Here is a 12,785-nt window from a genome sequence, read left to right as displayed (position 1 = left end):
AACAACTCTTGGTAAATTACCCCAAGACACTACTAAAGTCACCTTCAGACTTCACAATGAGGCAGCCATTAATAACTTCAAAACAGCAGTAACAAACATTGACTGGCACACTGAGCTAGAAATCTATACAGATATTGACGAATGTATTAATAATTTTCTAAAAAAGACCCAATACCTCTATAACAAGCACTGCCCTAAAAAAAACTAAACAGATGACAGCTAAGAGACTGAACAGTCCCTGGCTAGCACCCAGCATTCTCAAATCCATAAATACAAAACACCGATATGAAAAACATTACAGAATTGGTCACATAACCAGAGACCAAACAAAACGTTACTCGTCAATCCTAACCAGCCTGATAAGAAGGGCAAAAAAATTGTATTATGAGAACAGATTATCCAAATTACGAGGTGATATAAAAAAGACCTGGAAAACCCTATCAGAAATTCTAGGAACAAAGAAGATATCACGAAATAGCGAAATAAAATTAGCAAAATCAGATGAATCCCAACTCCCACCAACAGAAACAGCAAACAGACTCAATGATTTCTTCTCCACTTTAGGACAAAACCTTGCCAATAAAGTCCCAAGCTCAGATACCCCACCAAATGACTACCTCACTGGCAACTACCCGAACACACTGTTCCTAGCTCCGACTAACCCAAACGAAGTCTCCCTTATTATCAACGCACTAAAAAACAAGGCAGGAGATTTAAATACCTTACCACCCTTTATATACAAAAAAGTGTCACAAGTGCTATCACCAATCATTGCAACACTCTTTAACAAATCCATTGAATCCTCCACCTTCCCTACAGTTCTCAAAATAGCAAGGGTCACCCCGATCCATGAAGGAGGAGACCAATCAGAGTTGAATAACTATAGGCCAATATCCAACTTACACCCTCTCTCAAAAATCTTCGAAAAATTAATTCATAAACGAATCTACTCCTACCTCATCTCCCAAAACATACTCAACCCCTGCCAATTTGGATTCAGGCCTAATAAAAATACTAATGATGCTATTATACACATGCTAGAACATATATACAATGCAATAGAGAAAAAAGAAGTCCCACTGGGGATCTTCATAGACTTACGTGAAGCTTTTGATACAGTTGACCATGTCTTGCTCCACATAAAATTGTCACACTATGGTATAAGAGGGCACTCCCTCAACTACCTCAAGTCATACCTCAGCAACAGAAGCCAATATGTGTACGCAAATGGGGCAAACTCTTCCGCACAACCAATTACAGTTGGTGTCCCACAGGGAAGTGTACTTGGCCCTCTTCTCTTTCTCCTATACATAAATGACCTACCAAATGCTTCGCAATTACTCAAACCCACACTATTTGCAGATGACACTACATACGTCTTCTCTCACCCGAGCCCAGTCACGCTAGCCAATACTGTAAATACCGAATTACAGAAAATATCTACCTGGATGAGGACTAACAAACTTACACTAAACACTGACAAAACCTACTTCATTCAGTTTGGTAACAGAGCTACAGATGTCCCTCTTAACATAATGATAAACGGATCATCTATCACAAAGCTAACAGAGGGAAAATTCTTAGGAATCCACCTTGATAATTGACTCAAATTTCATACACATATTCAACAAATTTCTAAGAAAATTTCCAAGACCATAGGCATACTATCGAAGATATGGTACTATGTTCCACAGTCAGCCCTCCTGGCCCTATATCACTCTCATATTTACCCCTATCTCACCTATGGAATTTGTGCATGGGGCTCAACAACAATTAACCATCTCAGACCACTAATTACCCAACAGAAGGCTGCAGTCAGAATGATAACAAATTCCCACTACAGGCAGCACACTCCACCAATATTCAAAACACTAAACCTACTCACCATACAAAACATCCATACTTATTACTGCACCTATTACATACATAGAACACTTAACTCTGATATTAACCCTTCCCTCAAACATCTCCTTGCCAACCTCAACAGAACACACGACCATAACACAAGGCACAGATCACTCTTTGATGTTCCTCGTGTCCATCTCATGCTATGCAAAAACTCAATGCACATAAAAGGCCCTAAAATCTGGAATTCATTACCTGTAAATATAAAAGAAACACTACCTGTTTATAAATTCAAGTCTCTTCTCAAAGAGCACTTACTCACCCAAAACCAAATAAATACTGAATAATTGAACCTTATAAATTGTATATCTTAAATGTTTCTCACAATTATATCACATTATATCTAACTTTGTTATTTTTTAAATACACTACCTAACAGAATACTCCATTCGACTGAATGTACAGCAATGCATGCAACCATATGACCTGTCTTTGTAATACTCATTTGTGCTTTATTGTTATCTGTTTACAATAATATTTTATCATTGCTTAGTTAATCTTAAGTTAATTTTAAGCCAGCCCATAATGCTATGCATACAAGTGGCTTTGGCATGCTGCTCTTACCTGTATTTTTTTTGTACCTCTGTATGTATGCTCAAATTACTAAATAAATAAATAAATAAATAAAAGGGGCTAGTAACCCTTTCTCCTGTATAAATTACTTGGTGGGATATGGCCGTTTGTTGAAAGAAGTTTACTGAGTATTAGGTAGTAGGTTAGTAAACAGCAACCATCCTGCCAAGTGAGTGAAAAAGGAAAGCCTGTAATTGTTTTACATGATGGTAGGATTGCCAGTGTCCTTTTTTCTGTCTCATAAACATGCAAGATTTCAGGTACATCTTGCTTCTTCTACTTACACTTAGGTCACACTACACATACATGTACAAGCATATATATACACACCCCTGTGGGTTTTCTGCTATTTTCTTTCTGGTTCTTTTTCTTGTTTATTTCCTCTTATCTCCATGGGGAAGTGGAACAGAATTCTTCCTCCATAAGCCATGCGTGTTGTAAGAGGCGACTAAAATGCCGGGGGCAAGGGGCTAGTAACCCGTTCTCTTGTATAAATTACTAAATTTAAAAAGAGAAACTTTCGTTTTTCTTTTTGGGCCACCCTGCCTTGGTGGGATACGGCTGGTTTGTTGAAAAAAAAAAAGTTTACTGAGTATACCAGGAAAAGTGTACGGTAGGGTTATTATTGAAAGAATTAGAGGTAAGACAGAATGTAGGATTGCGGATGAGCAAGGAGGTTTTAGAGTGGGTAGGGGATGTGTAGATCAAGTGCTTACAGTGAAGCATATATGTGAACAGTATTTAGATAAAGGTTAGAAAGTTTTATTGTATTTATGGATTTAGAAAAGGCATATGATAGAGTGGATAGGGAAGCAGTGTTGCAGATGTTGCAAGTATATGGAATAGGTGGTAAGTTACTAAATGCTGTAAAGAGTTTTTATGAGGATAGTGAGGCTCAGGTTAGGGTGTGTAGAAAAGAGGGAGACTACTTCCTGCTAAAAGTAGGTCTTAGACAGGGATGTGTAATGTCACCATAGTTGTTTAATATATTTATAGATGGGGTTATAAAAGAAGTAAATGCTAGGGTGTTTGGGAGAGGGGTGGGATTAAATTATGGGGAATCAAATGCAAAATGGGAATTGACACAGTTACTTTTTGCTGATGATTCTGTGCTTATTGGGAGTGTGTGTAAAAGTATAAAGTTGAAAGTGAACATAGAAAAGAGGAAGGTGATGAGGGTATCAAATGATTTAGATAAAGAAAAATTGGATATCAAATTGGGGAGGAGGAGTATGGAAGAAGTGAATGTTTTCAGATATTTGGGAGTTGACATGCAAGTGGATGGATTTATGAAGGATGAGGTTAATCATAGAATTGATGAAGGAAAAAAGGCAAGTGGTGCGTTGAGGTATATGTGGAGACTAAAAACGTTATCTATGGAGGCAAAGAAGGGAATGTATGAAAGTATAGTAGTACCAACACTCTTATATGGGTGTGAAGCTTGGGTTGTAAATGCTGCAGCAAGGAGGCAGTTGAAGGCAGTGGAGATGTCCTGTCTAAGGGCAATGTGTGGTGTGAATATTATGCAGAAAATTTGGAGTGTGGAAATTAGGAGGTGTGGAGTTAATAAAAGAACTGTATTAGTCAGAGGGCTGAAGGCGGGTTGTTGAGATGGTTTGGTCATTTAGAGAGAATGGATCCAAGTAGAATGACATGGAGAGCATATAAATCTATAGGGGAAGGAAGGCGGGGTAGGGGTCATTCACGAAAAGGTTGGAGGGAGGGGGTAAAGGAGGTTTTGTGAGCGAGGGGCTTGGACTTCCAGCAAGCGTGCGTGAGCGTGTTAGATAGGAGTGAATGGAGACAAATGGTATTTGGGACCTGATGAGCTGTTGGAGTGAGCAGGGTAATATTTAGTGAAGGGATTCAGGGAAACCTGTTATTTTTATATAGCCAGACTTGAGTCCTGGAAATGGGAAGTACAATGCCTGCACTTTAAAGGAGGGTTTCGGGATATTGGCAGTTTGGAGAGATATGTTGTGCATCTTTATACGTATATGCTTCTAAACTGTTGTATTCTGAGCACCTCTGCAAAAACAGTGATTATGTGTGAGTGTGGTGAAAGTGTTGAATGATGAAGAAAGTATTTTCTTTTTGAGGATTTTTCTTTGTTTTTGGGTCACCCTGCCTCGGTGGGAGATGGCTGATTTGCTAAAAAAAAAAAATCACCTAGAATTAGTGTGTTAGGTAAACTTATTAGGCATTACATATCAGCACTAAACAGTAAAAATGACAAAATTTGCCATTACTGCATGGCATCAGGCATTCTCAAATTAACACATTTCATCACGCTATTAATTATGTGATTTAGCATGTACCAGCATTCTGTACCATGTTAATCATTATAAGTGTGATGTTATAATACTCCACATTTGCTATTAAAGGAGTGAAATAAAATAAAATACTACACGTGCAAATATCACTAGGTGGAAGGGGCCATTTGTGTAAGTCCCAACAAACATGACTAACTGGAGCAGAAGCTAGCTGATGAGGGCTTTATGGGTGAAACACCCAGAAGCTGGGCTCAGATACATAGCTTTATGACTGGACTCATGATGCTGCCAACCAAAATTTACCTCTAAAGAATTCAAATTCCTTTGAACTAATTGACCATATTTTTATTTTATGTACAACACCAACACTGACATTCCAGTTCCTCAAAGAAGCAAGTTCCAGAGTTTCAAAGTTGAGCTTTACTACAGTGCTACCTTCTGTTGGATCATTCCAGCAGTCTGCCACTCTTTGAAGAAATGTGTTCTAGTCCTCTTTTGGCATCACATTTTCTTGATTAGTAATTGAAGCTACTCATTTCCCTTTTAAATGTGATAATGTCATGTTTGAGAGCTAAGTGTGGGGTGAATATCAGGCAGAGAATTTGAAGTGTAGAAATTAAAAGGTGATATGGGGTGAACAAGGGTATAATTCAGAGAGGAGGGGTTGTGGAAGTGGTTGGGGCATGTAGAGAGGATGAACAGGGATGGGTTGACAAAGAGGGTGCCTTTTTGTTCTTTATGGCTGTTTAGCCTGCTGGCTAAAGCTCTCGCTTCGCACACGGAGGGCCCGGGTTCGATTCTCGGCTGGTGGGAACATTTTGAGAGGAGGGGTTGTGGAAGTGGTTGGGGCATGTAGAGAGGATGAACAGGGATGGGTTGACAAAGAGGGTGCCTTTTTGTTCTTTATGGCTGTTTAGCCTGCTGGCTAAAGCTCTCGCTTCGCACACGGAGGGCCCGGGTTCGATTCTCGGCTGGTGGGAACATTTTGAGAGGAGGGGTTGTGGAAGTGGTTGGGGCATGTAGAGAGGATGAACAGGGATGGGTTGACAAAGAGGGTGCCTTTTTGTTCTTTATGGCTGTTTAGCTTGCTGGTTAAAGCTCTCGCTTCACACACGGAGGGCCCGGGTTCGATTCTCGGCTGGTGGGAACATTTTGACATATTTCCTTACACCTGTTGTCCTGTTCACCTAGCAGCAAATAGGTACCTGGGTGTTAGCCAACTGGTGTGGGTCGCATCCTGGGGGACAAGATTGAGGACCCCAATGGAAATAAGTTAGACAGTCCTCGATGACGCACTGACTTTCTTGGGTTATTCTGGGTGGCTAACCCTCCGGGGTTAAAAATATGAACGAAATCTTATCTTACTATCATCATTGTAATTGTAATTTTATAGGTGGTTACCTTAGTTCTTTTTTCCTCCTGTCTATCTTTATAATTTGAGTTTTTTAATTGGGAGCCAGTTGAGCATTCATCAGTTGAGGATGACCAACACTTTGGTCATCCATCATTGTCAAAAACAGATCCCAGCATCGAAAAAGTAAGGAATACTGCTCACGAAGAATGTTGTCAGAATATTTAGGGCACTGCAAATGTTGTGGGAATTTCTTATGGGTTGTGTTAAAGCATTATGACTGAAAAATTGAACATGAGGCAAGTGGCTGTGAAATTTGTGCTCCACTTGCTGACTCAAAACCAGAAAGGCCAGTGTTTTCTCTGCAGATCTAGCCAGCTTTGACTTCTTCCTCTTCCCAAAAAATAAAGGGCAGCATTTTAACGACATGGAGGAGATTCAGGTCAAATCGCAAGCTGCACCAGATGCTGTTAGGAAAGAAGAGTTCCAGAAATGTTTCAAGAAGTGTTAGAAGTGCTGTGATCAGTGTATAGCCTCCCAAAGTACTGATATGAATCAAGGCTTTGTAGGTATTCACATAATTTTCAGTGTAGGAAGAGATAGTGTTTATTGAATAACTTATTAAAAGTTCTTATGGAATCATGTCCAATGTGGCTGACATGTGTAGACTGGATGGCTTTTGTCATTGTATTTTGGTTAGTAATTCTGTGCTGTTATTAGTGTGCAGCATGCACTATTCTGAAATATTTGCTACAGCAATTAGTTAAGACTGCCTTGATGATGACTAAATACTAATTCATTGTTGTGACAGGTGACTACATTGTTGGAAACATTTGAGCAAGCTATTATAGGAGCAGCACCAGAAGGAAGCAACACAGGTGACATGAGAGAACTTCTTCAGAATCTGCCTAAGTAAGTAAAGGTGCCTGGTAAAAAAATTATTCACATTATTGTAATTAATAGCTAAATGTCACTTATCTTCACATCATTATCATCATCATTTGAAATTGGTCCATTAGTCCTTTGATTTTCTGATTGAGAGGCTGCTTATAAATGTGAAAAAAAAATTGTGTGAATCCTGGAGATGAGAAGTAAAATGCCTGCACTCTAAGGAGGGGTGAGAATTTTTGCTGTTTAAAGGTACATTTGAACTGTCATATCTGCTTGCCTCTTGGGAAGATGGTGATAGTGTGACTGATAATGTGAGCGTAGGGAAGATGCATGAGGTATTAGGTAGAATGAATGGGGGTAAAGCTGGAACTGATGGGATCATGACAGAAATGTTAAAATCAGGGGGGATATAGTTTTGGAGTGGTTGGTACTTTTGTTCAATAAATGTATGAAAGAGGGTAAGGTACCTAGGGATTGGCATAGAGCATGTATAGTTCCTTTATATACAAGGAATGGGGACAAAAGAGATTGTAAAAGTTATAGGGGAATAAGTTTACTAAGTATACCAGGTAAAGTGAATCATTAGGTTATTATTGAAAGAATTAGAGGTAAGACAGAAAGCAGGATTGCAGATGAACAAGGAGGCTTTAGAAAGGGTAGGGGATGTATAGATCAAATATTCACTTTGAAGCATATAAGTGAACAATATTTAAATAAAGGTAGGGAAGTTTTTATTACATCTATGGATGTAGATTTAGAAAAAGTTTAGATAGGGTGGATAGGGGAGCAAAGTGGAAGATGTTGTAAGTGTATGGAATAAGTAGTAAGTTACTAAATACAGGAGAACCTTGGTATAGGACCAGCTCCCTATTCGAACAAAGCTCAGCACTCGACCAAACAATTATGACCTGCTAGAAATTTGCTGTAAACTATTTCGTGTTTCTTCACCATGGGGCCTATGAATAGTCACCATGGGGCCTATGAATAGTGATAACAGCCAACCAAATAGAAAATTGGTTGAGAAGAACTTATCTTTCACATACCTTTGAAGAGTTTTGAGAAATTCCCAAGACTGTTCAACTGCCCCCAGCATACATCAGTGGGATTACCAATAGTCCCCTGGCTGTCTTCAAGCGGGTGCTGGACAGGCACCTAAAGTCAGTACCTGACCAGCCAGGTTGTGGTTTGTACATTGGATTACGTGTGGCCAGCAGTAACAGCCTGGTTGATCAGGCCCTGATCCACCATGAGGCCTGGTCACAGACCAGGCCTCGGGGGTGTTGACCACTGAAACTCTCTCCAGGTATATGCCAGGTATACTCTCTGAGCCCAGCTATGGGCCAGGCATGTCTGGTGCTTGCCTGGTCAACCAGACTGTTGCTGCTGGAGGCCTGCTGCCCTGCATATCCATCACAGCCTGGTTGATCTGGCACCTGGTGAAGATACTTGTCCAGTTTCCTCTTGAAGGCTTCTACACTTGTTCCAGCCGTGTTTCTGATGTCTTCTGGTAAGATTTTGAATAGTCTGGGACCCCGGATGCTGATATAGTGTTCCCTTATTGTCCCCACTGCACCCCTGCTCCTCACTGGGTTTATTTTACACTTCCTCCCATATATATCACTCCAGGATGTTGTTATGGCAGTGTGCAGATTTGGGACCAGGCCCTCGAGTATTTTCCATGTATCATGTATCTCGCTCCTACGCTCCAATGAACATGTGTTCAAGACTTGCAGGCATTCCCAGTAGTTTAAGTGCTTTACAGGCTCAATGTGAGCCGTAAACGATCTCTGTATTTGTTCCAGCTTCAATATTTCTCCTGCTTTGAATGGGGCCGTCAGCACTGAACAATATTCTAAGTGAGGGAGCACTAATGATTTGAAGAATGTCACCATCGGCATTATTTCCCTTGTTTTGAAAGTTCTCAATACCCACCCCGTCATCTTCCTGGCTGTCATGATCTTTGTCTTGTTATGAGCTTTAAAAGAAAGGTCTGCTGATTTAATCATTCCCAAGTCTTTTACATGTTCCTTACGTTTTATTTGGTGACTGTCTTGAGTTTTGTATATAGTGTTCCTTTTGAGTTCTTCATTCTTTTCATACCTAAGCAGCTGGAACTTATCACCATTGAACGTCATGTTCTCCACTGCCCACTGGAAAACCCTGTTTATGTCTTCCTGTACTTTTTCAGTGTCCTCTACCATAGTGACTTTCATGCTTATTTTAGTGTCATCTGCAAATGATGATGCAAAAGTGTGCCAGGTGTTTTCGTCTATGTCTGCTATACGGGATGAGAAACAGCAGAGGTGCCAGGACTTCAAAAAAGCAATAAATGACATGCCCATGCACTTTAGTCCCAGGCTCAGACTCATGGAATTCTGTGTTCATCAAGAACTGCAAGAAGTCCCTTTCACGTGCCTTCAGAATTTTGCACAGAGGGAGCACGGACACAGGGGTCATCCCAGTCACTAAAAACAACAGACATAACCCCACTCCACAAAGGTGGCAGTAAAGCAATTGACAAGAATAATAGACCTATAGCACTAATGTCCCATATCATAAAATTATTTAAAAGGGTCCTAAGAAGCAAGATTGCCACCCACCTAGATATCCATTAGTTACACAAGCCAGGGCATCATGATGGGTTTAGAGCAGGCTGCTCATGCCTGTTCCAGCTACTGGACCATTATAACAAGGTCCTCGATGCTCTAGAAGACAAAATGCAGATGTAGTATACACAGACTTTGTGAAAGCCTTTGATAAGTGCAACCATGGTGAAATAGAACACAAACTGCATGTTAAAGGAATAATAGGAAAAGTTAGTCGATGAATCTATAACTTCCTAACAAATGGAACACAAAGGGTAATAGTAAACAGAATAAAGTCTGAGGCAAATACAGTGAAAAAAGCTCTGTTCCACAAGGCACAGTACTCGCCCCCATCCTATTTCCACATCCTCATATCTGACATAGACAGACACACAAGCCGCAGCACCATGTCTTCCTTTGCAGATGACACCCGAATTTGCATGAGCGTCATCCATCGATGACGCTGAAGGACTCCAAGTGGACATCAACCAAATCTTTACATGGGCTGCAGAGAACAATGTGAAGTTCAATTAACCTTTAAACGGTCCAAACATATATGTAGGTTCACTCGTGCAGAGCCCCGAATATTTTGATTTTTTTTTTTTATGGAAAAAAGAGCACTTTTTTTTAAGTATTTTAGAATAAAATAAAATTTTAGGGTCAGTACTTACCGAGATATGAGGCCGAGAAGTTGGCACTGGATGCTCATGTGACAGCAACATCGAGTCCTGCCACTTGCAGAAGTGTTGCCGATATACCTTTTTTTCTATTTTTCATATTATTTTATGTAATTTTTATGTTCTGATAATTACAGTTTGTAGTAGTTCTTGTCATTTTATAACCAATCTTTGTTCTGACACTAGTATTAGGTACTGAAATTGTACTCAAATTGTCACAAACACACTGACAGGTGGACATTTACACCTACCTTAGCCATTTACTATTGTCTTGGAATATATACAAAGTATTTATATGTCCCAGCAATGTTTTGGATGTGTGGAAGTATATAATAAGGAGGAGGAGGAGGAGGATGATGATGAGGATGATGATGAGGATGATGATGATGAGGATGATGATGATGAGGATGATGATGATGAGGATGAGGATGATGAGGAGGAGGATGATGAGGATAACACATAATAATAATAGGTAATAATAAGTTCCCTTGAAGCATGAAAAACAAAGTCCACCCCTGACAGTGACATGATGAGATGAGATAACTGATAAGAGCTGACGTTTGATGAGCATGCACGAGGGTGGGGTAGGGTGCAGCTGATAAGAAAAGATTAGAGGTGATATTTGATGAGCATCACCCTCACTTTGTTTTTGCTGGTACACAAACATGTCTGTCTGTCTATTTGTTTGTCTGTCAAGCTCCCTGTCTATCTATCCATCTGTTTAGCTCTCTGTCTCAGAGAGAGCCACAAGACTGCATGTCATCACGTTTACTCACATCTTCAAGCAGAGTATAACACTTTGTCTGGATTTTTTGGGTTATCCTAGGTAATTTACACTATGTATACTTGTATTTATGTGTACCTGTGAGACAGAGATAGACAGACAGATAGAAAGAGAGACAGATTGAAAGAGATACAGAGACAGACAACAACAGATAGAGACAGAGACAGATAGACAGACAGAGGTAGACAGAGATAGAGACAGAGATACAGAGATAGACAGACCCTAAATTTGGGGTTAACATCACTTTCCTCTTAAAAGAGGAGTGTTAATATGACATTACATCAGTGAATCCTTGGTGTTTGCCACACTGTTTGCTCTAGCTGGCGCTCAATTTAACTGGCGCTCCCACAAGGTACTAAGTGGTCCCAGATTTTTTTAATACTGCACACACTGATTGTTAGGACCCATTCTATGCTGACAAGGCATATCAGGCCAATCATGCCAAATTTGAAGGCAGGAAAAATAAAACATGTACATGTATATACGTTTGGGGCTATGCGTAAGAACGTATATGTATATGTTTGGACCGTTTAAGGGTTAAGAGAAATTTCAATTACTCTGATATGGAAAACTCTAGGAAATTAAAAGTGTATTGGAGTATAAAACAAATTCTAATCATACAGTAGAGTGAAAAACTGTTGTGGAGGACCTGGGAGTGATAATGTTAGAGGATCTCGCTTTCAAAGCTCACAACAGTGTATCTACCACATCTGCTAGGAAAATGAGAAAATGGATAATGAGAGCCTTCAAAACTTGGGATGCCAAGCCCATGGTGATTCTCTTCATATTGCTTGTTTTCTCTAGGCTGGAATATTTTTGTACACTAACGGCCCCTTTCAAAGCAGGCGAAATTGCAGAACATACAGAGAACTTTCATGGCACATATAATTATGATAAAACACCTAAATTACTGGGAATGGTTGAAGTCCTTTGATTTGTACTCCCTGGAACTCAGGTGAGAATGGTACATGATAATATACACTTGGAAAATCCTAGAGAGACTAATCCCAAATTTGCACCTGGAAATCACTCCATGTGAAAGCAAAAAACTGGTCAGGAGATGCAACATCCCCCCCAATGAAAAACAGGGGTACCATGAGTACACTAAGAGACAACACAGTATGTGTCAGGGGCCCAAGACTGTTTAACTGCCTCAAAGCATACATAAGGGGGGGATTACAAATAGACCCCTGGCTGTCTTCAAGAAGGCACTGGACAGGCGCCTAACAGTAACAGCCTAGTTGATGAGACTGATCCACCATGAGGCCTGGTCACAGATCGTACCATGGTGGCATTGATCCCCGAAGCCCTCCAGGTATACTATGTCATTCTACAGACTATTCCACTTACCAACAACTCTATGACTGAAGAAATACTTCCTAACATCCCAGTGACTCATCTAGTCTTCAGCTTCCAATTGTGACCCCTTGTTGCTGTGTCCCATATCTGGAACATCCTTTGTCTGTCCACCTTGTCAGTTCCTCTCAGTATATTATATGTCATTATCATGTCCCCCTCTCTCTCCTGTGTCATCAGGTCAATTTTCCTTAACCTCTACTTGTAGGACATGCCCTTTAGCTCTGGGACTAGTCTCATTGCAAATCTTTGCACTTTTTCTAATTTCTTGACGTGCTTGATCAGGTGTGGGTTTCAAACTGGTGCTACATTCTCCAGTATGGGCCTGATGTAAACTGTACAGAGTCCTGAACAATTCCATACTGAGGTATCGGAATGCTATTCTTGGGT

The 12,785-nt window shown here is 40.2% G+C and overlaps 1 protein-coding gene across 2 annotated transcripts in view; it reads left to right on the top strand.

Moving 5' to 3' along the window:
• LOC128685978 (uncharacterized) overlaps window positions 1-12,785 on the top strand; it is a 379,974-nt gene that overhangs the window by 288,632 nt on the left and 78,557 nt on the right. For both annotated transcript variants that reach the window (XM_070083171.1, XM_070083170.1), the window contains exon 49: window positions 6,914-7,014. In XM_070083171.1, the coding sequence (XP_069939272.1) occupies window positions 6,914-7,014 (101 nt within the window). The remainder of the gene's footprint in view (window positions 1-6,913; window positions 7,015-12,785) is intronic.

Source organism: Cherax quadricarinatus, chromosome 9 (assembly GCF_038502225.1).
Source record: "Cherax quadricarinatus isolate ZL_2023a chromosome 9, ASM3850222v1, whole genome shotgun sequence".
NCBI lineage: Eukaryota > Metazoa > Arthropoda > Malacostraca > Decapoda > Parastacidae > Cherax > Cherax quadricarinatus.
The sequence above is the reverse complement of the archived record's forward strand: the minus strand, read 5'-3'. Positions and strand labels throughout refer to the sequence as shown.